A 22,481-nucleotide genomic window follows, 5' to 3' on the forward strand; every position below is an offset into this window, starting at 1 on the left:
GTCCTTCCAGCACAGGACAACACCAGTCTATGATAAAAGGCAGTTGCACATGCCCCATCTTCTGCTCCTAGCTCTCCTAGCATCCTTTCCAAGAGGTACTACTATTGTTGAATGCTGAGGCTGCTGCACCAGATCAGCTGGGAGTGTTTCCTGGCTGTCTGGTTTGAAGCATTCCCTATGTGCTTCTATTCAGTTTCAAAACTGTGCTCTGGACATAATCCCAAGATATCTAGATATTGGCACAATTGCAAAATATAGACTCAACCTCCTTCCCTTGCCTATTCAGAGATGCTTTTCAATAGCACAGGCATCTCTCCAGATATGCAGACCTCGGGCTTCTCTGGGAGCAAAGGCAACAGTAAACTTGGATGCTTTGACCTGAAGGGAGAACATTTACAACAGTAAGGAGGGTAATCAATGGGGTTTTATGATTTCACCAGAAAACTCAGGTCTGACAAGGCCAGTGATGCCAGGAAGACCAGGCTATGGACCCACCAAATAATTTGATTGGATACGTATTTCGCCTTCGCTCTGATGAAATACAGATGGCTTGACCCTTCTTTGAGGATTATGATCCTTGGAACTTGCCTAACTAAATATCCAAATACTTCTGGATCTAATGCTTAGACCAAGAATTTCCTATTAGAACATCACAAAATGGTTTAATCCTTCACTTACAAATAAGCTGTAGCACCATGTGTTTAAATGAACAGCAAATTTCCAAATTTCATTTTTATGTCTTCTGTACTTGTCTGGCTTAGCATGGAACAGAACACCACGAGTCAGGAGGAACACTTGGCTTGTGTAAGTAGACAAATGACCATAAGCAAAGGCCTCCTTACTCCATCTGGACGTTGTGGTACTGAGAGGTCAGAACCTTGATCCACTGTGCTTTCAAAACCCTTTTTAGGTGGTAAAGGGCGTTGCTATACTGTTACCGCTATATGGTGTCTTCAGGAATCACCCCAGCAGCCTTTGGCAGGAAAACTATGGGGCTGCCCAATGACCTAAATTATATAAATGTTTTTGAATGACTTAAAAAAAAAATCACTCTCAAAGTAAACATTCAGGTATGTCATAAGAACAAGTTACATTTTGAAAGAAAGAGTAGTAGGAAGATTCCTTTAGGAATAAACCTACAATGAGTTTCTCCTATTACTAAAATATGTAATAGAAATATGTTGACCTTATTAGAAGAAAGAAAAACAAAGAGAGAAAAGCCATGATGAATTCTTCGAGAAAACTGTAGAACATGCATAAAATTTGGCACGCGTGCACACACACACACACAATAACAACGGCAATACTGAAATTATTACACTGTTTTATGCTCTGCTGTCAACATTTTAAATAGCTTTCAGAATTTTTATACCCAGCATCACTTGGTGGACTTAATTGAGTCATGAGATCCTGTCTATGAAATGGATATTTGATTTCTTGCCCTGGATGTCACTTCATCACTTTTCCAAGTTATTAAGTTGTTATGAGATGTAAGTGACTTCACAGAGATCTATAGAAATCCACATCTCTATATGTGGAAGAGGTGACCTAAAGAAGGCAGGTGGTGACCTGAGAGTTAGAAGACCTGGTTGAATGCCCCTTGAAATGCATTTTACAATTGGACCTCAATTTCTTTAGCTATAAAGATGGGCAGATGATGATGATCCTAGTTGTCATTCCTAGGCCAGGTAAACTGTCGTTTTCATAATTCTATTATTCCTGTAATTGGCATTATTGGACATCCACACATATTCCAACATTCCTCCAGGCTGCTGAAATAATCTCCGCTCTTTGGCGAAGATGCAGAACTTATCCAAGTGCTGTTGTCACGTGATGGAGACTTCCCATTGCACGTGAAAGGTGGGTTACACAGTGGAATGAGCTGGTAAGACAGAGAGCCATGGAATAATGAATGGCAAAGTGCAAAGCCAGAAACCTGAGGAAGTTACACACTTGGGCAAGAACTGTGTGGTTTGGTGAAGCCCTGATTCAAGGGGTGGTGGACACCAGTGTTGGAGGGCCTGAAGCAGACAGGTTGAAAGACTGAAAATCCAAACTGAAGACCATTTCATGACTCCTGCCCTTGGGATATTCACTGTACTGGATCTCTCAGTAACGAGCCAAGTATCTCTCTTTGCTTGTCAAGGCAGACTGAAGTTCTTTGCAAACATCTATTCTCTGAAACCCTAAAGAATAGAAATACACCAACGCATGTGGACCAGTATTGAGGAGAGAGAACAGTAGAGCTTTAGAGAGAGCTGCTAACCTGAATACAACCTGAACTTCAGGCATCAGCCCTCTTAAAGACAACCTACATTGCCTGCCTCATTTCCTTCTTTCCTTTTTAATCTGGAGCAACAAGGGGGAAGAAACGAAGGGCTCAATTACCTTGCTAGAGTCAAAGAGGATAAAGCTGAACAGATTAAGGAATTATATATGCATGAGAAAGGCTCTTAAATCTCCATGGCTCACTGAAATCAGCTCCCATTCCTTTGTGTGGAAGAAGAAAACAGCTGAACCTTCTGAGTTGGATCTGGGCTGGAAAGTGACACCTGCCTGGACTTAACACTTCCTGCTAACTCTTTATGCCAACTCTTTCTGCAGATGAAAAAGTAGATCAGATTCCTTTATCAATTCAACAGATAAGTGTCTCGCAGACACAAAAAAATTATCAAAAGTCAACTTCTCTATCATCCGATGGCTGGCAGCATCCTGCAGTATTTATGAAGTGCTATTACATTGTGGTTACTTTTATGTGGCCATAAGTCTTTCAATGTATGTGAAATTACAGCTCATTGAAATCCATTTAATGAGGACACAGCCTTCACGTTTCAGAGTTAAATCTCACAGAAGAAGTTATAATCATAAATTTTCCTTATTAAGTTCCAGTCTTTGTATGTAAATTGAAGTATTAAAACAATGACATATGGATCAAAGTTTTTAATTTTAGTCCCTTGCTTCAGATTTAATTTAAAAGTCTTAAATTATGCAGCAAATTGCATCTCTTTATTCTTACAGCTATTTAAAACAGATTTAATTATTTCCCATAACATGCAGACACTACTTCTGCCTAGCAGTCCTCTCAAATGAATGCCTTCCAAATCAGTTTTGTTGAGTTCTTAAGACTGATTAGGCCCTTTGCCATCCATCCTGTGCCTTCAGGTTCTCGCGTTGGATTTCTCTAGAAAGCCGAGTTATCACATTGAAAGTCTATAGACTCACTAGGTGCTCATTAGTGGTCCAGAGGACAACCATCTTAAGCAAATCTTCAGACAGAGATGCTACCTCTCATTGCTGGGGTCTCACTGCAAAACACTGTCGATTGGTTTCCTAAAATTCAGGTGTCGTACATGTAAAATGTTCGGCTTCTTAAACACAACTTCATGGATTCCTCCTCTCCCTTCTTGGTTGGTTCCTGGATCAATGTTCTTTGTCCTTAAGAAAATAGTGATGCATAAATGCATAGTGTGAGTGTAAGTGTGTGTGTGCATGTGTGTGTGTTCTTGGATCTGCCATAATGAGTGAGTCTGGGATGGAAGCAAGACTGGCTCCTTTGCCTTGTTGCTTCTAATGAAGATTCTTTTATTATGGTAAATTTGGAGAGAATCCTCAAAGCAGTAGGGATGGGGTTCCCGACAAGGGAGCTTTTCATTAACTTCAACGGAATTATGCGGTTCTCTGAGTAACCAAGCTGTAGGATTTTGAAGGACTTGTGTTATGATGTCATTGTGTCACCTAGATGTGGGGGTGGGCTCACATGCTATTTACAAAAAGGGATTCCATTTCCTGCATTTGTCAAATCTGCAAAATTTTGGCTCACGCACATCCTATCGTACATGGAGTTACAAGTTGGTATCAGTGTACTTAGCCTTTGATTATCTTCCGTCAATAAGAAGTTCTCTTCTTTGCTCTGGTTTTAGCAAGGTTTTCATTGGTATTTTTATGTCAGAATTAGGACATGCACTAGAACAGACTAAAGGAAGGGATTTGGATTTCAGATGAAGACTTTAACATGTTTGGGATGTTATTCAAATTTTAAGAGCCTTTTTCCTTTTAAGTTTAGACTTTACCTCTACACTCCTTGGGGAAACCTATCCAAATCCACACACATTTATTGAGTTCCTATCACTGTTGTAGGCATGGTAAGCAGAGATGCTAGAGCTGCAACCAGGCAGGATATGATTCCTATCTTAATAATATTGATCATTTATTGGGAGATGCCAAAAAAGGATGACTGCTATTATAGATCAGTAATATAGATATCTATAATAATCTAATGTAGATCATTATTATAATTTAATTAAGTAAATTAATTTTCTTTTTGTTTTGAATGAATACAAAATATTTAGTATTTTCCATTTTGTGTGTTTAGATTTTTACTTAAAACTTGATACAGCAGAGGTCCTAGTTAACCCAAAAACATGTAGTTCCACAAGCTGAAATATGTCTACTCATAAATGAAAAGTACATGACATAAAATTGGAACTCAGAAAAATATTTGTTGAAGAACAAATAAACACACATATCTAACTAGTTGGTGGAACGGTTCAGTCCTCAGGTCTCTAATGCTTTAGTTGATACGCATAGGAGATGGAGCCTACATGGAGGGGTTTGTATGTAAGTAACTGGGGACAAAGAAAGGCAGGGGGGTTGTATCAGTCCAACCTAGCCTCGCAGACAGAAGATAAGTCTAGAGGAGAAATTTGAACTAGGAATAAACCATGAGACACAGGATGATAAAATATTATACTGGCTTGGACAGTCTTCTGCCCACATCTCATTAATCACACTACGGTGTCATATCAAAATGTAGCAGGGACTTCTTGGTCCCTTTGGCACCTGGAGGACTTGCTGCTTTAGGGGAATCAGAAGCATGGTATTAATATCCCTATAGTTATAAAGAACTGGCACTAGGTATGGGGGGTAAATCAGATACTCTATTCAAAGTAAATTCAGGAGCAACAAATTCAAATGAGAAGTGAACTCATAGAAATTTTAAGGAGGATGTAGAGAACCCATGTATTACCAGTGGCACATGTCAGGAGTTTCTGTTTGTTTGGGTTTTAAATTGAATTTAGCAATATTATAACCTAATTCATAACCTAAGACTCAGGAGAAGTTTGGTATACATGGATGTTAAAGTCCTTGAGTACTGCGTTCATATCCTATGTTTTCCAGCATTCTTTAGAGTGGATAAAACAGCACTAGATACACTGTAGCCATTCACTAAATTGCAAAGAGGAGGATTTGGCCTCTCTCTTTGCTGAAATGGTTTTCAACAAGCTGATCTCAAGCCATGAATATTCTCAGAAAATCCGGGAGGAAACTCTTGATTTACATGTTGACGAGTGTCTAAGAATACAGCAGCAGCCACGGCGCCGACTGGCTTGGGCGTAGGTAATTTTGCCTGTTCTTTCTACCCCTTGATCTTTGTTACTCCTGCCAAGCGTCTCTAGAGAGCCTTAGGAAATACATGAAGTTCTTTGCCAGAAAATGGTTGTTTCCGCCATAGAGAAGCAGTAGAAAGGCAGGAGAACACAGATCCTGGATTTGACTCCTGGCTCCATGACTTAGTAGCTGTGTGATCTTAGGTAAGTTACTCTGCCTTTCTGTGCTTCGGCGGTGCCATCTATAAAATGATAATGATAATATCCATACTTACTCGCATAGGGCTGCAGTGGGATCTAAACGAGACAATCCATGAAAGACTCATAGACCGGGCCATAGTTAGTGCTCAGTCAGTGGTGGACATCTGAGCCATTATCGTGTCAAGTTTCAGTGCTCCTCAGCTTCTCTGAGACACTCTGTTGTCCTGTATTCTGCACTGTTTATCACACACCTCAGCCATGCCTACATATAATCCAGAGATTAATAGAGAAACTGAGGTTGTTTCTGTAAGGCGAGCTTGTGACTCATTAGCACGGGATCTCACAATCAGATGTGAGGTCTCCAGGGCCTCTTGACATGGGGACAGTCCTTAGGGCTTGGTGCTTTGTACTAGGAGGCAAGAGCATCAAGGGGCCAGTTCTGACAGGTGCAGGCAGCAGACTCATCCCTGCTGCTGTAGCTTTGCCCATTCGCGTGGAATGAACTCACTCATTATTTTTCCCCCTTTTTGTGCCCAGAAGGCATGAATTTACACATCTTAGAACCAGATTCCCCAATCTGTTCCCACATCACCCAGCCAAGTTGGAGACGCCTGATCATCTTGGTTACATGGAAAGCAACATTGAACAGATGAGAGCCTGGCCTCTGTCCCTGGAGGCTGTACAGAGGTTGGAGTTGACCAGGCCTGATTTCTTGTTTCAGATCTTGCTCTACTGTATTCTTCAAAAGGAAATAAAAATCTAAATTCTGAATCCTGCTCCAGCATTGACATCTGCTGCTTCAAAAGATGATTTTCTTCTGAGTATCATAATGAGGTTCCTTATGTCTCTGGGAAAGGTACCTTCACCTTCATCATAGGATATAGGATTGGCCTGGAAAATGAATCCCTCCCTAACAGTTTTCTTTTTCCTTCTTGTTTAATGACCTAAATACTAAGTGTTTTATTTGAATTTCTAAAGTGATTTTTAAGTAAGCTTTTTGTGGAACATAGTACACATAAAAATATGCATATCGTTAAATACACAACTTGAATTTTACAAAGTGAATGTATTTATTAATCACCAAGAAATTGAAAATTGCTAATACCACCAAAATACTCCCTTCTACTCCCCCTTCAAAGGTGATAATTATTCTCATTTCTATCACCATCAATCAGTTTTGCCTATTTTTTGCAGATTAATTAAGTAGGCTCACATAATATGCATTTTTTTCAGTCTGATTTCTTTAGCTCAATATCAGCTGTGAGATTCGTTCACATTTCTGTGTGCAGCAGTAGCTTATCGTTGGATGGTATTCCATTTTCTATGTGTACTGGCATTTCTTCATGCTGATGTTGATCAACATCAGTAATGATATCTTTATTTTCTATAACTTCCAAATGCTTACTGCCTCCTATTGATGACTGCTGTGGGGTTAAATTTTATATCTTATCCCATATTCATAAATCTATTAATCATATCTCAGGCAACTGTTCTTTCCTCTGTTGCTTTGTTCCTGTTCTTGGTCCTGTTTCTTGATATATCTGTAATTATTTAAACACCCCAACTTTTATATGCAAAAAACAAGGAAGGCCTCTGATGTGTTATTTTCCTGAAGAGGATTTGTTATAGCTTCTGACAGACATTTAAAATGGGGGGAAATCACTCTAGCCCTTCAAACGTCAGCTGTGATTTCACGGTGTAGAGAGTCTGGTCTAATTCTGTTCTGTCCTTACTCCTAGCACAGAGCTTTCCAGAAGTCTCCAGAACCTAGTCTTGATCGTTCACCAGGGCTTTCCTCTTGATAGTCCCTAACCTCACATTTTTTATCTCCCCCAAAATGTAATACTTCTAAAACCTATGTTTGACTTCACATCCTCTTAACTGGCTACTTTCTATTTTGTCTGTATCCCTCAGATATTGTCAAATAACTCAAGGGAACAAAAGACACAGAATATTCGATGACTTCTCTATGCTTTCCTTCTCTCTGTGTTTTGACATCATCAGTCCCAGCTGACGTGGTAACCCTGAAGTCCAACCTCTATCTTCCCAGGCTTGTAAGTCCACCAACAGATGTTTAGCCAACACTTTTCACCTCACCTTCTGAAAGGTGAGAATCTGAAATCTGAAATCTGGAATCTGAAAATCTGACCTCTTATGCAGTATGATGTATGAATTGGCAAGGTTCTTGAGGGGAAATACAGCATAAAATGTTAGACTCATGACAATGAATTTTCCATCTCTCAAGAAAAGAACTGTAGCTTCTCAAATCCTCTTTCTCCTTCTGTGTGTATGTCTGCCTCTCTCTTTCCCACTCTCTCTCTCACTCTTGCTCTAAATAATACATATATATCTGGTTTGCAGCAAGCTAGTCTGTCATAGCCTCAGGCAGAAGTCCCCATAGATTTATTTCTGTGAAATGCAAGCAACTCCAATTGGTCTAAATTGGCCCATCTCTTTCTAGTTCCAACTGAAGAACTTTGGGGAACATTAGTATTTAGAAAACTGAGTATGGTTAAAAGGCACTTATTAAGGGGATAGTAGAAAAGAGTATTAGGTTAGAGTAGTGGTTTTCTAAGTGGTCCTTGAACTAAAAGCAACAGCATCATCAGAGCCAGGGTTGCAAACTCATTTAGTTCACAGTTTTTTCTACAGGAATTAAAATACTAAGTATTTTGAGTAAACCTGACAATGTAATCCTAACTGCTTCATCTTTTCCCCTTCAAGTCACACTCTAGAACCTCTCAGACTGGTCTATCCCTCTTGATGTTGCCCTTGTTTCCTTCTTTTTTTTTCTTTTCTTGAAGCATGATACATAACCTACCACCTTGTTGGAAATGCATACTCCTGGGTCCTACCTCAACCTACTGCATCAATCTTTGGCGATGGAGCCCAGGAAACTGTTTTAACATGCCCACCAGGTAATTCCTATGCATATTAAAGGCTGAGAGCCACTGGGATATCGAAAGAGGATGGGGTAAGTCAGTGTTGTATATCTTCATCCTGGTGTCATTATGAACTTTTAAAATCCCATTGTATTCACAAGGCCTAGCACAGTGTTGGCCATATTTTAGGTATTCAGAAAACATGGTTGAAGGTAGCATATCTGATTTAATAATTGAGATAATTTTATGAAAGTGTTTATCCTTTAGAGATCATCTTCCTCATTTACAAGATGACAAATACACCTGTGTACATTCTAAAATATATAACATAAATGTCATCTTATCCTACCATCTAAATACTCATAAATTTCAGACAATCATAATTTGGCAAATAATAACTGATGCTTATAATATCCCTGAGGTGTTATTAAAAAATAAACCTATTAATTGTCAAAGAAATTATACTCAATTATGTTAGATTGGCCTTGATGCTATATGTATGACCAGCATGTTGCCTTTAGAAAGAAAAGCCAAGACTTCAGGTTAAGAGAAGAAGACAGCATTAGCAGCTTCTAGGTTAGTTCAGTATGTATGTGTGTTAAGTTATTACAGGAATATCATTGAGGTATTCTGAGAAAACATTTTGCTAAAAGTGCCAACAAGGCAAGGTTAAATCCAAAGAGAATGCCCAGCAAGTGAGAGATTCAGTGAGAGAAGAACAACTTACAATGAAATTAAAATAATTGAAGAAATGTGTCAGAGAAAGTGAAATGATAACAACAACATAAACCAAGGAACTAAAAGTAGAATAAAAATTTTAAACAAAGTTTAAAATTAAAAAAAATATATATATATATGTAAACCAAGACAAAAAGACATGTAAAGGGAGCCATGACTCCTTAGGAAAAATCACTGCCTCTAGAAGGTAGAGGGGAGACGGGCCTCGGTCCTACCTCTTCCAGCTGCACCACGAGAGTAACATTGTGCCCTTGTTCCGCTGTCAGCTTTCCATCAGCAGTGACGATCCGGAGCCCCCGCGGGGCCTTCCCTGGGCACTTCTGTGGTTTGGCCGTGTACTGTTCTCTCACCCCATCAGTGCAGTTATTGGAAACCACCTTTCTATACCTAAATGGAAAAAAAGAAGGTCAAATTGTAATCCCGCTCGTGATAATTTGGATCACTCCCAACTTTTTAAATAAATTTTTATTTATTTATTTTTGGCTGTGTTGGGTCTTCGTTTCTGTGCGAGGGCTTTCTCTAGTTGCGGCGAGCGGGGGCCACTCTTCATTGCGGTGTGCGGGCCTCTCACTGTCGTGACCTCTCTTGTTGCGGAGCACAGGCTCCAGATGCGCAGGCTCAGCAGTTGTGGCTCACGGGCCCAGGTGCTCTGCGACATGTGGGATCTTCCCAGACCAGGGTTCGAACCTGTGTCCTCTGCATTGGCAGGCAGATTCTCAACCACTGCACCACCAGCGAAGCCCCACTCCCAACTTTTGAAGCTGAACCTTCTGCTTAGTCTTGAGGGCTATCAATAACTACCTTTCCTGTTGCTCTGAAGATTACAGTTTATTCATAGAAAGTACCCAACAGAGAGCCAAATCGTCATACGAACACACTGTATCTATTATTAACATTTTAATTTTCTGCTTTTATTTATTTAGTTAATCGATGAATCAAATCAATTCACTTTGGAGCTGTGGGAAATGCATAGCAGGAGTAGAAGACATGGTCCTTCCTTGCCCTCAATAAATTTATAATCTAGCTGAAAAGATATACATGGATAATCTAGGAGATACTTCAAAGGCTATATAATTAAGGGTTAGAATGAGTAATAGATATTGCAAAGGAATGTGTAGTTCGGAGAAAGAACAGGTTCTTACGCATTATATGCCTCAACAGTAGATACCATACAAGATGCTGTACTAATGGTACAGTGCAGAAAGTTGGCTAAATTTGATAGTTTTTAGTCAATATCTCATGAGGAGTTATACTGCCGAAACAGTTGAAACCTCACATTAAGGAGACTTCAGTCTACAGATAAGTAAATCCTTCCAACTGTTTTGCTTTTTTCTTCTTGTTTTAGCTTTAATAAGAAAAAGAAAAAGAATTATCCTACGAATTTATCCTATACAATTGATCAGATTCAGAGTAAATTAGAATCTGTGGGTTTTAAACAACTAACCTTTAAGACTTCTGAGGTTCAGTGTTATCTATTCATGAACTTTTTCTGTGTGGAGTCCACAGCAACAGCTTTGTGTATTCATATATTTCATTTCTCAAGTCTACCTGCTTGAAGTTATTGGTAGAGCTCACAATGGAAGCAATCAAAGTCCAAGGTCTTTCCATTCTTCTAGACCAGGAGTTGACAAAACTTTTTACATAAAGTGCCAGGGAGTAAATGTTTTAGCTTTGTAGGTTATATAGTTTTTATCACAAGTATTTAGCTCTTTGGTTGTAAAACAAAAGTGGACATAGTGCACGAAAGAATGATTGCATCTGGATTCTAATAAAACTTTATTTACAAAATCTGGTAGTGTGCAGGCCTGCAGACTATTATTTTCCAACCCCTTCAAATCTAGCCAAAGTCCTTTCTCTGTCCCTAAATCTCAAGAATGACTACCTAAAAGCAAGGTTGAGAAAATAAAATTAAATACTGTCTGGGAAAGTGCTTTGAACACGATGGATCACTGCAAGGCCAGTTATTAATATGAAGCTCACCTCACAGGGCAGTTCTAAGGATGAAATGGATTAATGTACACAGAACACTTAAAACGCCCCTGACAATTAGCAAGTGCTTATGAAATGCTGTCAATTATTTTTATTTAACATTATTATTTATCCTACCTGTTCACAACCTTCATGGATTCCACTTTCTTTAGGACAAGTCAAAAATCCTCTGATCTTGTGAAAGAAGCCTTTGTTTTACTTTTCTGGACTCTTTCTTCCCAACTAGCTCATTCTGCCAAACTTCTCTTTTCCACCCTCTTGAAAGTACTTCCTTTCTTTTGTTCTTTCTGCTTCCATGTCCTCCTGTATGCCTTATCAGCTGCCTAAAACTTACCCACACTTTATTTTATTTTTTGAATTTTATTTATTTTTTTATACAGCAGGTTCTTATTAGTTATCCATTTTACATATATTAGTGTATATATGTCAATCTCAATCTCCCAATTCATCACACCACTACTCACTCCCCCTGCTGCTTTCCCCCTTGGTGTCCATACGTTTGCTCTCTACATCTGTGTCTCAATTTCTGCCCTGAAAACCGGTTCATCTGTACCATTTTTCTAGGTTCCACATATATGCGTTAATGTACGATATTTGTTTTTCTCTTTCTGACTTACTTCACTCTGTATGACAGTCTCTAGATTCATCCACGTCTCTACAAATGACACAATTTCGTTCCTTTTTATGGCTGAGTAATATTCCATTGTATATATGTATCACATCTTCTTTATCCATTCGTCCTTCAATTGGCATTTAGGTTGCTTCCATGACCTGGCTATTGTAAATAGTGCTGCAAGGAACATTGGGGTGCATGTCTCTTTTTGAATTATGGTTTTCTCTGGGTACATGCCCAGTAGTGGGACTGCTGGGTCATATGGTAATTCAATTTTTAGTTTTTTTTTTTTTTTTTTTCTTTGGGTACACGGGTCTCTCACCATTGTGGCCTCTCCCGTTGCGGACCACATGCTAGGGACGCGCCGCTCACAGGCCTAGCCGCTCCACGGCATGTGGGATCTTCCCAGACAGGGGCACGAACCCGTGTCCCCTGCATCGGCAGGCGGACTCTCAACCACTGCGCCACCAGGGAAGCCCCAATTTTTAGTTTTTTAAGGAATCTCCATACTGTTCTCCATAGTGGCTGTATCAATTTACATTCCCACCAACAGTGCAAGAGGGTTCCCTTTTCCCCACACCCTCTCCAGCATTTGTTGTTTGTAGATTTTCTGATGATGGCCATTCTAACTGGTGTGAGGTGATACCTCATTGTAGTTTTGATTTGCATTTCTCTAATAATTAGTGATGTTGAGCAGCTTTTCATGTGCTTCTGGTCATCTGTATGTCTTCTTTGGAGAAATGTCTGTTTAGGTCTTCTGCCCATTTTTGGATTGGGTTGCTTGTTTTTTTAATATTGAGCTGCATGAGCTGTTTATATACTTGGGAGATTAATCCTTTGTCTGCTGATCCATTTGCAAATATTTTCTCCCATTCTGAGGGTTGTCTTTTCATATTGTTTGCAGTTTCCTTTGCTGTGTAAAAGCTTTTAAGTTTCATTAGGTCCTATTTGTTTATTTTTGTTCTCATTATCATTACTCTAGGAGGTGGGTCAAAAAAGATCTTGCTGTGATTTATGTCAAAGAGTGTTCTTCCTATGTTTTCCTCTAACAGTTTTATAGTGTCCGGTCTTACATTTAGGTCTCTAATCCATTTTGAGTTTATTTTTGTGTATGGTGTTAGGGAGTGTTCTAATTTCATTCTTTTACATGTAGCTATCCAGTTTTCCCAGCACCACTTATTGAAGAGACTGTCTTTTCTCCATTGTATACCCTTGCCTCCTTTGTCATAGACTAGTTGACCATAGGTGTGTGGGTTTATCTCTGGGCTTTCTATCATGTTCCATTGAGCTATATTTGTTTCTATGCCAGTACCATACTGTCTTGATTACTGTAGCTTTGTAGTATAGTCTGAAGTCAGGGAGTCTGATTCTTCCAGCTCTATTTTTTTCCCTCAAGACTGCTTTGGCTATTCGGTGTCTTCTGTGTCTCCATACAAATTTTAAGATTTTTTTGTTCTAGTTCTGTAAAAAATGCCATTGATAATTTGATAGGGATTGCAATGAATCTGTAGATTGCTTTGGGTAGTAGAGTCATTTTCACAATATTGATTCTTCCAATCCAAGAACATGCTATATCTCTCCATCTATTTGTATCCTCTTTAATTTCTTTCATCAGTGTCTTAAATAGTTTTCTGCATACAGTTCTTCAGTCTCCCTAGGTAGGTTTATTCTTAGGCATTTTATTCTTTTGGTTACAATGGTAAATGGGAGTGTTTCCTTACTTTTCTTTCAGATTTATCATCATTAGTGTATAGAAATGCAAAAGACTTCTGTGCAATAATTTTGTATCCTGCAACTTTATTAAATTCATTGGTTAGCTCTAGTAGTTTTCTGGTGGCATCTTTAGGATTCTCTATGTATAGTATCATGTCATCTGCAAACAGTGACAGGTTTACTTCTTCTTTTACAATTTGCATTTTTTAATTTCTTTTTCTTCTCTGATTACCATGGCTAGGACTTCCAGAACTACGTTGAATAATAGTGGTGAGAGTGGACATCCTTGTCTTGTTCCTGATCTTAGAGGAAATGCTTTCAGTTTTTCACCATTGAGGATGATGTTTGCTGTGGGTTTGTCATACATGGCCTTTATTATGTTGAGGTAGGTTCCCTCTATGCCCATTTTCTGGAGAGTTTGTATCATAAGTGGGTGTTGAATTTTGTTGAAAGCTTTTTCTGCATCTATTGAGATGATCATATGGTTTTTATTCTTCAGTTTGTTAATATGGTGTAGCACATTGATTGATTTGCGTATATTGAAGAATCCTTGCACCCCTGGGATAAATCTCACTTGATCATGCGGTATGATCCTTTTAATGTGTTGTTGGATTCTGTTTGCTAGCATTTTGTTGAGGATTTTTGCAACTATGTTCATCAGTGATATTGGGCTGTAGTTTTCTTTCTTTGTGACATCTTTGTCTGGCCTTGGTATCAGGGTGATGGTGGCCTCGTAGAATGAGTCTGGGAGTGTTCCTCCCTCTGCTATATTTTGGAAGAGTTTGAGAAGGAGAGGTGTTAATTCTTCTCTAAATGTTTGAGGGAATTCGCCTGTGAAGCCATCTGGTCCTGGGCTTTTTTTTGTTGGAAGATTTTTAATCATCTCAATTTCAGTGCTTGCGATTGGTCTGTTTATATTTTCTATTTCTTCCTAGTTCAGTCTCGGAAGGTTGTGCTTTTCTAAGAATTTGTCCATTTCTTCCAGGTTGCCCATTTTATTGGCATACAGTTGCTTGTAGTAATCTCTCATGATCCTTTGTATTTCTGCAGTGTCAGTTGTTACTTCTCCTTTTTCATTTCTAATTCTATTGATTTGAGTCTTCTCCCTTTTTTTCTTGATGAGTCTGGCTAATGGTTTATCTACCTTGTTTATCTTCTCAAAGAACTAGCTTTTAGTTTTATTGATCTTTGCTATTGTTTTCTTTGTTTCTAGTTCATTTATTTCTGCTCTGATCTTTATGATTTCTTTCCTTCTGCTAACTTTGGGTTTTGTTTGTTCTTCTTTCTCTAGTCTTTTAGGTGTAAGGTTAGATTGTTTATTTGAGATTTTTCTTGTTTCTTGAGGTAGGCTTGTATTGCTATAAACTTCCCTCTTAGAGCTGCTTTTGCTGCATCTCATAGGTTTTGGATCATGGTGTTTTCATTGTCATTTGTCTCTAGGGATTTTTTGATTTCCTCTCTGATTTCTTTAGTGATCTCTTGGCTATTTAGTAATGTATAGATTAGCCTCCATGTGTCTGTGTTTTTTACGTTTTTTTTCCCTGTAACAGATTTCTAATCTCATAGTGTTGTAGTCAGAAGAGATGCCTGATATGATTTCAATTTTCTTAAATTTACTTAGGCTTGATTTGTGACCCAAGATGTGATCTATTCTGGAGAATGTTCTGTGTGCACTTGAGAAGAAAGTGTAATCTGCTGTTTCTGGATGGAACGTCCTATAAATATCAATTAAATCTATCTGGTCTATTGTGTTATTTAAAGCTTGTGTTTCCTTATTAATTTTCTGTTTGGATCATCTGTCCATTGGTGTAAGTGAGGTGTTAACGTTCCCCACTATTATTGTGTTACTGTCGATTTCCTCTTTTATAGGTGTTAGCAGTTGCCTTATATATTGAGGTGCTCCAACGTTGGATGCATATATATTTAGAATTGTTATATCATCTTGGACTGATCCCTTGATCATTATGTAGTGTCCTTCCTTGTCTTTTGCAGCATTCTTTATCTTAAAGTCTATTTTATCTGATATGAGTATCACTCCTCCAGCTTTCTTTTGATTTCCATTTGCATGGAATATCTTTCTCTATCCCCTCACTTTCAGTCTGTATGTGTCCATAGGTCTGAAGTGGGTCTGTTGTAGACAGCATACATATGGGGTTTTTTTTTTGTATCCATTCAGCGAGCCTGTGTCTTTTGGTTGGAGCATTTAATCCATTCATGTTTAAGATAATTATTGATATGTATGTCCCTATTATCATTTTCTTAACTGTTTTGGATTTGTTTTTGTAGGTCCTGTTCTTCTCTTGTGTTTCCTACTTAGAGAAGTTCCTTTAGCATTTGTTGTAGAGCTGGTTTGGTGGTGCTGAATTCTCTTTGCTTTTGCTTGTCTGTAACGGTTTTCTCTATTGAATCTGAATGAGATCCTTGCCAGGTAGAGTAATAGTTGTTGTAGGTTCTTCCCTTTCATCACTTTAAATATGTTATGCCACTCCCTTCTGGCTTGTAGAGTTTCTGCTGAGAAGTCAGCTGTTAACCTTATGGGAGTTCCCTTGTATGTTATTTGTCATTTTTCCCTTGCTGCTTTCAATAATTTTTCTTTAATTTTTTCCAATTTGATTACTAAGTGCCTTGGTGTGTTTTCCTTGGGTTTATCCTGTATGGGACTCTGTGCATTTCCTGGATTTGGATGGCTATTTCCTTTCCCATGTTAGGGAAGTTTTCGACTATAATCTCTTCAAATATTTTTTCAGGTCCTTTCTCTCTCTCTTCTCCTCTGGGACCCCCTATAATGTGAATGCTGTTGCCTTTAACGATGTCCCAGAGGTCTACTAGGCTGTCTTCATTTCTTTTCATTCTTTTTTCTTTATTCCGTTCCGTAGCAGCGAATTCCACCATTCTGTCTTCCAGGTCACTTATCCGTTCTTCTGCCTCTGTTATTCTGCCATTGATTCCTTCTAGTGTATTTTTCATTTCAGTTATTGTATTGTTCATCTGTTTGTTTGTTCTTTAATTCTTCTAGGTGTTGTTAAACATTTCTTGCATCTTCTCTGTCTTTGCCTCCATTCTTTTTTCTGAGGTCCTGGATCATCTTCAGTATCATTATTCTGAATTCTTTTTCTGGAAGGTTGCCTATCTCCACTTCTTTTAGTTGTTCTTCTGGGGCTTTATCTTGTTCCTTTATCTGGTACATAGCCCTCTGCCTTTTCATCTTGTCTATCTCTCTGTGAATGTGGCTTTTGTTCCACAGACTGCAGGATTGTAGTTTTTCTTGCTTCTGCTGTCTGTCCTCTGGTGGATGAGGCTATCTAAGATGCTTGAGCAAGGTTCCTGATGGGAGGGACTGGTATTGGGTAGAGCTGGCTGTTGCTCTGGTGGGCAGAGCTCAGTAAAACTTTAATCCACTTGTCTGCTGATGGATGGGGCTGGGTTCACTCCCTGTTGGTTGTTTGGCCTGAGGCGATCCAACACTGGAGCCTACCTGGGCTCTTTGATGGGGCTAATGGCGGACTCTGGGAGGGCTCAAGCCAAGGCGTACTTCCCAGAACTTCTGCTGTCAGTGCCCTTGTCATCACGGTGAGACACAGCCACCCCCCCACCTCTGCAGGAGACCCTCCAACACTAGCAGGTAGGTCTAGTTCACTCTCCTATGGGGTCCCTGCTCCTTCCCCTGGGTCCCGATGTGAACACTACCTTGTGTGTGCCCTCCAAGAGTGGAGTCTTTGTTTCCCCCAGTCCTGTCGAAGTCCTGCAATCAAATCCTGCTAGGCTTCAAAGTCTGATTCTCTAGGAATTCCTCCTCCCATTGCCGGACGTGCAGGTTGAGAAGCCTGACTTGGGGCTCAGAACCTTCACTCCAGTGGGTGGACTTCTGTGGTATAAGTGTTCTCCAGTTTGTGAGTCACCCACTCAGCAGTTATGGGATTTGATTTTATTGTGATTGTACCCCTCCTACCATCTCATTGTGGCTTCTCCTTTGTCTTTGGATGTGGGGTATCTTTTTTGGTGAGTTCCAGTCTCTTCCTTTCAACGATTGCTCAGCAGTTAGTTGTGATTCTGGTGCTCTCACCAGAGGGAGTGAGAGCATGTCCTTCTACTCTGCCATCTTGAACCAATCTCCCTTATCCACACTTTAAATGGCAGCTTACCTCCTGTCTTTTCCTGACTATGATAGTAAAATCATAAGAAGTTCATATTTAGAGAGTGCTTAATATGTTCTAGTCATTGTACTAAGTTCTTAACATGATTTGCCTTCAGAATATCCCTAATAACGAAGGTATTATTATTCCCAATATACAGATGAAATAAAGATTCATAGAACTTAACTAGTTTTCTCAAGACCACACAGTTAGGACCCTAGATAATTTGTCTCTAGAATATATGTACTCTTTACTACTGCACTCTACTGCCTCTTTAACTGGAGTGAGATATGTCCTCTAAGCTCTTACAGGAATCCTCATGATTTACTTGATAGGAGTCATTTATGCCTTTTATGATTTTCTTCCTGTGGGACTGTGAACTTTAAGCTCCTAGAGAGCATCCTTGTGCCCCAGACATGCAAGGCTGATAATCAGGAGGTTCACACTGGGATGACTGTACGAGGTTAAATGTGGAAATATCTGCCTAACAGTTGGGTCTTACCACTGCCCGAAACCCTTCAAGCATCTCACCCACCAACTCAACTATGCTGGCCCCTATCCTTGGAGTCCCTGCTTCTCCTGGCAATCCAGAAGCAAATGGGTTAATACCTAGAACACCAGGAAACCTCCCAAACCATGCTCCCGCACTAAGATCCCTACTCATTCTGATAGGTCATTGTCCTATCTGAGCATCTTGAACATCACCCCATCTGGTATTTTGAAAAGTCCATTGTAGATGCTTATGACTGTACGCTGATGTGAAAGAAAATAAGCGCAGATAGGAAAGAAGAAAAATACCGTACAGACACTGGAGAATGGTGACATTCTGTTACCAGCAATGGTAGCAGAAAATGACCAGCAATGTCACACGGTAATTATGGCATCCCAGTGAATTAAACTCACTGTGTGCATCAGAAATGTGCATCAGAAACTCCCCGCGTGTTTCAGAGGCAAGGCACTAAGCAAATTAAAGGCAGCTTATAATTTTTAATCACCTAGCATCCAAGCACACCTGTGACTCTATCTTGGTGAGCAGCTATGAAGGCATGGGCCCACCATCACCAGTGGAATCATCAGCTAGAGAACATTCCTTTTGTTTGTCGCTGTTCTGACCAATCATCGCCACAGGCTTTCCTGAATCCTACAGCAGCAGGAGTCCTGCTTAAACCCAAAGCACGAATCCATCCCTCTGGGATTCTGCCACAGAGAAGACTCTTGGTAATTTTGAAAAAATGCTCATTAAAAACCATTCTGAAACCATTTTATTTCCTGGATGAAAATGGCATCACATTAGCCCTACCAGACCAGTCCCCGAAATTTAGAAGAAAATTGTGCAGAAATACAGAGTTCATTTACTCAAGTAAGCACACACCTGCATTACAGAATGGTTCAATTTTCATCCCAGCAGCAATCCCTGGGTCTGAGTTACATAAATGAATAATACATTTAGTATGTTATTAAATGGGGCTGCTTACCTCTGTAATAACAAGGCAACTTATGATTATGTTGGACCTAAGCTCTGAATATTACTGGGATGCATTTAGTTAGTAAAACATTCTTCAATCTGCCAAGAATAAAAATGCTTTGTAATGGCAAGGGAGTCTTTGTACAATTACTGAAAGGAAACATTCTGCAAATATACCTTTGATATTACCGACCGTTCATCTGTAGATAGTGTCTTGTTACTTCAACAACCCCAGTTTCAGCTTCTCTCTTCCTTCCTTTCTTGATACTCCTCTGTCACCTTTTCCTTTTTACCCCTACTCTCTTTGATCTTCCTTCTGGCTGCCTGCCAGTCTTAAAAAAAAGAGGAAGGCCATAGTTTTTCTTTGTCAGAGTAAAACTGGAAAAAACATTGGAAGTCTTCATATCCTGTGATTTTGCTATTCAGCAGTTCTTTTTTTAATTTATGATTTTGTACAGATGTTTATGGTACAGATGTTTGATATAGATGTTTATGACTATTCAGTGTATGCTAAGTTGACAATATAGTCTTGTTTAGTCAATCACAACCCTGTATGTGATGTCAAGACCCTGACCCCAGAAATTATGGTTTACTTGAGAATTCTGGGCATCAGTGTGTTTTGTTTTTAAGTTCCCCTGGTGATTTTAGTGTGCAGCCAGGATTAAAGATCACTGCCCTGGTGGTTCAAACTAGTGTTGTGGAACCAAATAGTCTGAGTTTAAATGCAGGCTCTTACTCATTAGATACACTTGGGCAATTTACCCAGACTCTAATGTTTGGGTTCTCTGCATGTAAAATAGGGATAATTACAGAATCTTTCCCTAAAATTCTTGGGAGGATTAAATGAGATAATGCATTCAAAAGGACTTAGCATCGAATCTGGCACATTGCAAGGTCTTAATAAATGTTAAAATATCAAAAGGTAGTAAAAAGTCAGTATTTAAGGTTTTAAATATTAGCTTGCTCTTATACAGCAAGTTCTCTGAAAATAGAAGCCATGCTCTTACTGCCAAGATTATCTTAAGATCAAATCAGACCACATCAATTCCTTCCTTAAAATCATTCAAAACTGCCTATGGCTTACCCATAAAGGGTAAAGTTCAGGTTTAAAGGAGAGCTCCATGATCTGTCCTCAATGCATTTTTTTTTTCAGCTTTAGCTCTTTCCACTTCCTGACATGCTTCCTGAGCTCAGGCCAGGCTGAAGTCTACATGTCTTCTTCTGCCTGTGTTGTTCATTCCGCCTGGGATGGTCTTTACTCTGTCAAGCTTCTATTCATTCATTAAAAATCAGTGTAGAGGGCTTCCCTGGTGGCGCAGTGGTTGAGAGTCCGCCTGCCGATGCAGGGGACACGGGTTCGTGCCCTGGTCCGGGAAGATCCCACATGCCGTGGAGCGGCTGGGCCCATGAGCCATGGCCGCTGAGCCTGCGCGTCCGGAGGCTGTGCTCCGCAACGGGAGAGGCTGCGACAGTGAGAGGCCCGCGTACCGCAAAAAACAACAACAACAACAACAACAACAAAAATCAGTGTAGAAATTATGTTTTCCTATGATGTCTCCTCTTTTTTCACAGTAGTTGTTACATGTAATGACCAAGAAAGAGCTAGAACTCTAGGTTTTCTTATAGCCAAGGTAGGTCTTGTTGTCACTGAGCTCTGTTGACCCTCATTTGTGCACACGAGAAAAATTTAAATAGTTTAATTTCTTGGCTTGTACTATCTGTCTTTGTTTTCAAGGGAAAACCACCTTGTTACAATGACACTTAACTTGAAACGAGAAATGGGGCAAGCCCTGGGGACAGAGAAGGGAGCTGGTTCTGGGGACAGTGTATGGCTAGCACTTAAAATCTTTCTAGATCCAATGTGCTCATGTTTCAACAATAATCCTACGTAGCGGCCATAACCCCAACATTCAGAAAGAATAGGGTTCCATGGCTGACTAAGCAGGTTCTCCAAGTTTCTCTCCTCAAGGCAATAGCTCTCAGGACGTTCCCCTTAAACTGAGTAAGCAGGCCTTGGGATTAGGGGACTCTACTCAGACAGAAGACTAGGTTGAGGGGAGAAAACTTCTCTTGCATTAAGCAGGATGGAAGCACAAGTCATTTAATTTGAACAGTAAATAGAATGTAACTTCATTCTGAATGCCAACTTGATGAAGTGAGACATATGGCCATGTTAAACTAAATGACAGCATCAAAAATCACGAGAATGGCTCATGGAATCCATGAGCTGCTAGAGTCAGCTAGTTGTACAACAAATTTACAGAAGGAAAATTTCCCTACTTTTAAGCATCTGCAGTCCGAGGAATCCTAATACTGAATCATTTCAAATTGGTCATGAACATGTCAGAACCTGAAGGGATCTCAAAGACCATCCAACAGAATCCCTCTGTTTGCACATAAGAAAAAAAAGAGATGCAGTTTAGAGGGCTTGCCAAGCTCACACGGGGGGCAAGTAGTGGTTATGGGCCTTGGGACTGAGTTTGGAACTCTCCTGCCATAATGCCATACCACGCGGATGAGGATTCTTATTGTCAATACCATTGATGTGGGCAAAGACAGCGATGTGAGGAACCAGATCTCCACATACACCTTCTTCATTACAACCCTAATGCTATCCCATAACAATATGGGAAAATGCATCTAAGAAAGATAGTCTGAAAAATCAACTTTGTAGCAACAGTTATGGAGCGTTTGCTGTGAGACTGCATGGGTGAGTTCCAAGAAAACAGTTACTTGGGCCCTTGCAGTGCTGGGTCTATAAACAATGCAAGTGATTTCCTTCCTGTGGACTTGAAACACATGCACCACTTTTAGGACCAGTTATTCTCTGTGATGCACAGTGACAAATCTTGCTGAATAAATCAGACTGAACAGCAAGATTCCTGTCAGGATCAGAAATGGGATCACTTGGGAAATGACCACAGCCCCCAAGAGACCCTGGAAATAGCAACCCCAGAGCACAGTGGCAGGATAACCAAGGTCTAAATGTTTTCATAGCTGATGTAGAAAGGAGTATGTTTCTAGAAAGCATTTTTATTTATTTGTTTTTTTAACAACTTTATTAGAGTATAATTGCTTTACAATGGTGTGTTAGTTTCTGCTTTATATAGAAAGCATTTTTAAAACATTCTAAATGTGTGTTGACAGTATGGGGATTGCTATTTTGCTATACTTTATGTGTATATATTTTTTCCTGGACCTACTAAGTATTTTTATATAGATACTGAATTAATACTATTTTAAAATCTTTTTCTTAACTTCATGAGTAAATATTCCCATTGAATATTGAGAAACTAACCCTGAGGATCAATAAGAAGTGTCACTGCACATTTACATTCTTTCGGGAGGGATTAATGGCTC

General features: G+C 39.6%; 1 protein-coding gene across 5 annotated transcripts in view; it reads right to left on the reverse strand.

Moving 5' to 3' along the window:
* Positions 1-22,481, reverse strand: part of SORCS1 (sortilin related VPS10 domain containing receptor 1) — a 559,188-nt gene that overhangs the window by 73,824 nt on the left and 462,883 nt on the right. For all 5 annotated transcript variants that reach the window (XM_060125410.1, XM_060125412.1, XM_060125411.1 and 2 more), the window contains exon 18: positions 9,424-9,595. In XM_060125410.1, coding sequence (XP_059981393.1) covers positions 9,424-9,595 — 172 coding nt within the window. The remainder of the gene's footprint in view (positions 1-9,423; positions 9,596-22,481) is intronic.

Source organism: Lagenorhynchus albirostris, chromosome 16, assembly GCF_949774975.1.
Source record: "Lagenorhynchus albirostris chromosome 16, mLagAlb1.1, whole genome shotgun sequence".
Lineage (NCBI taxonomy): Eukaryota > Metazoa > Chordata > Mammalia > Artiodactyla > Delphinidae > Lagenorhynchus > Lagenorhynchus albirostris.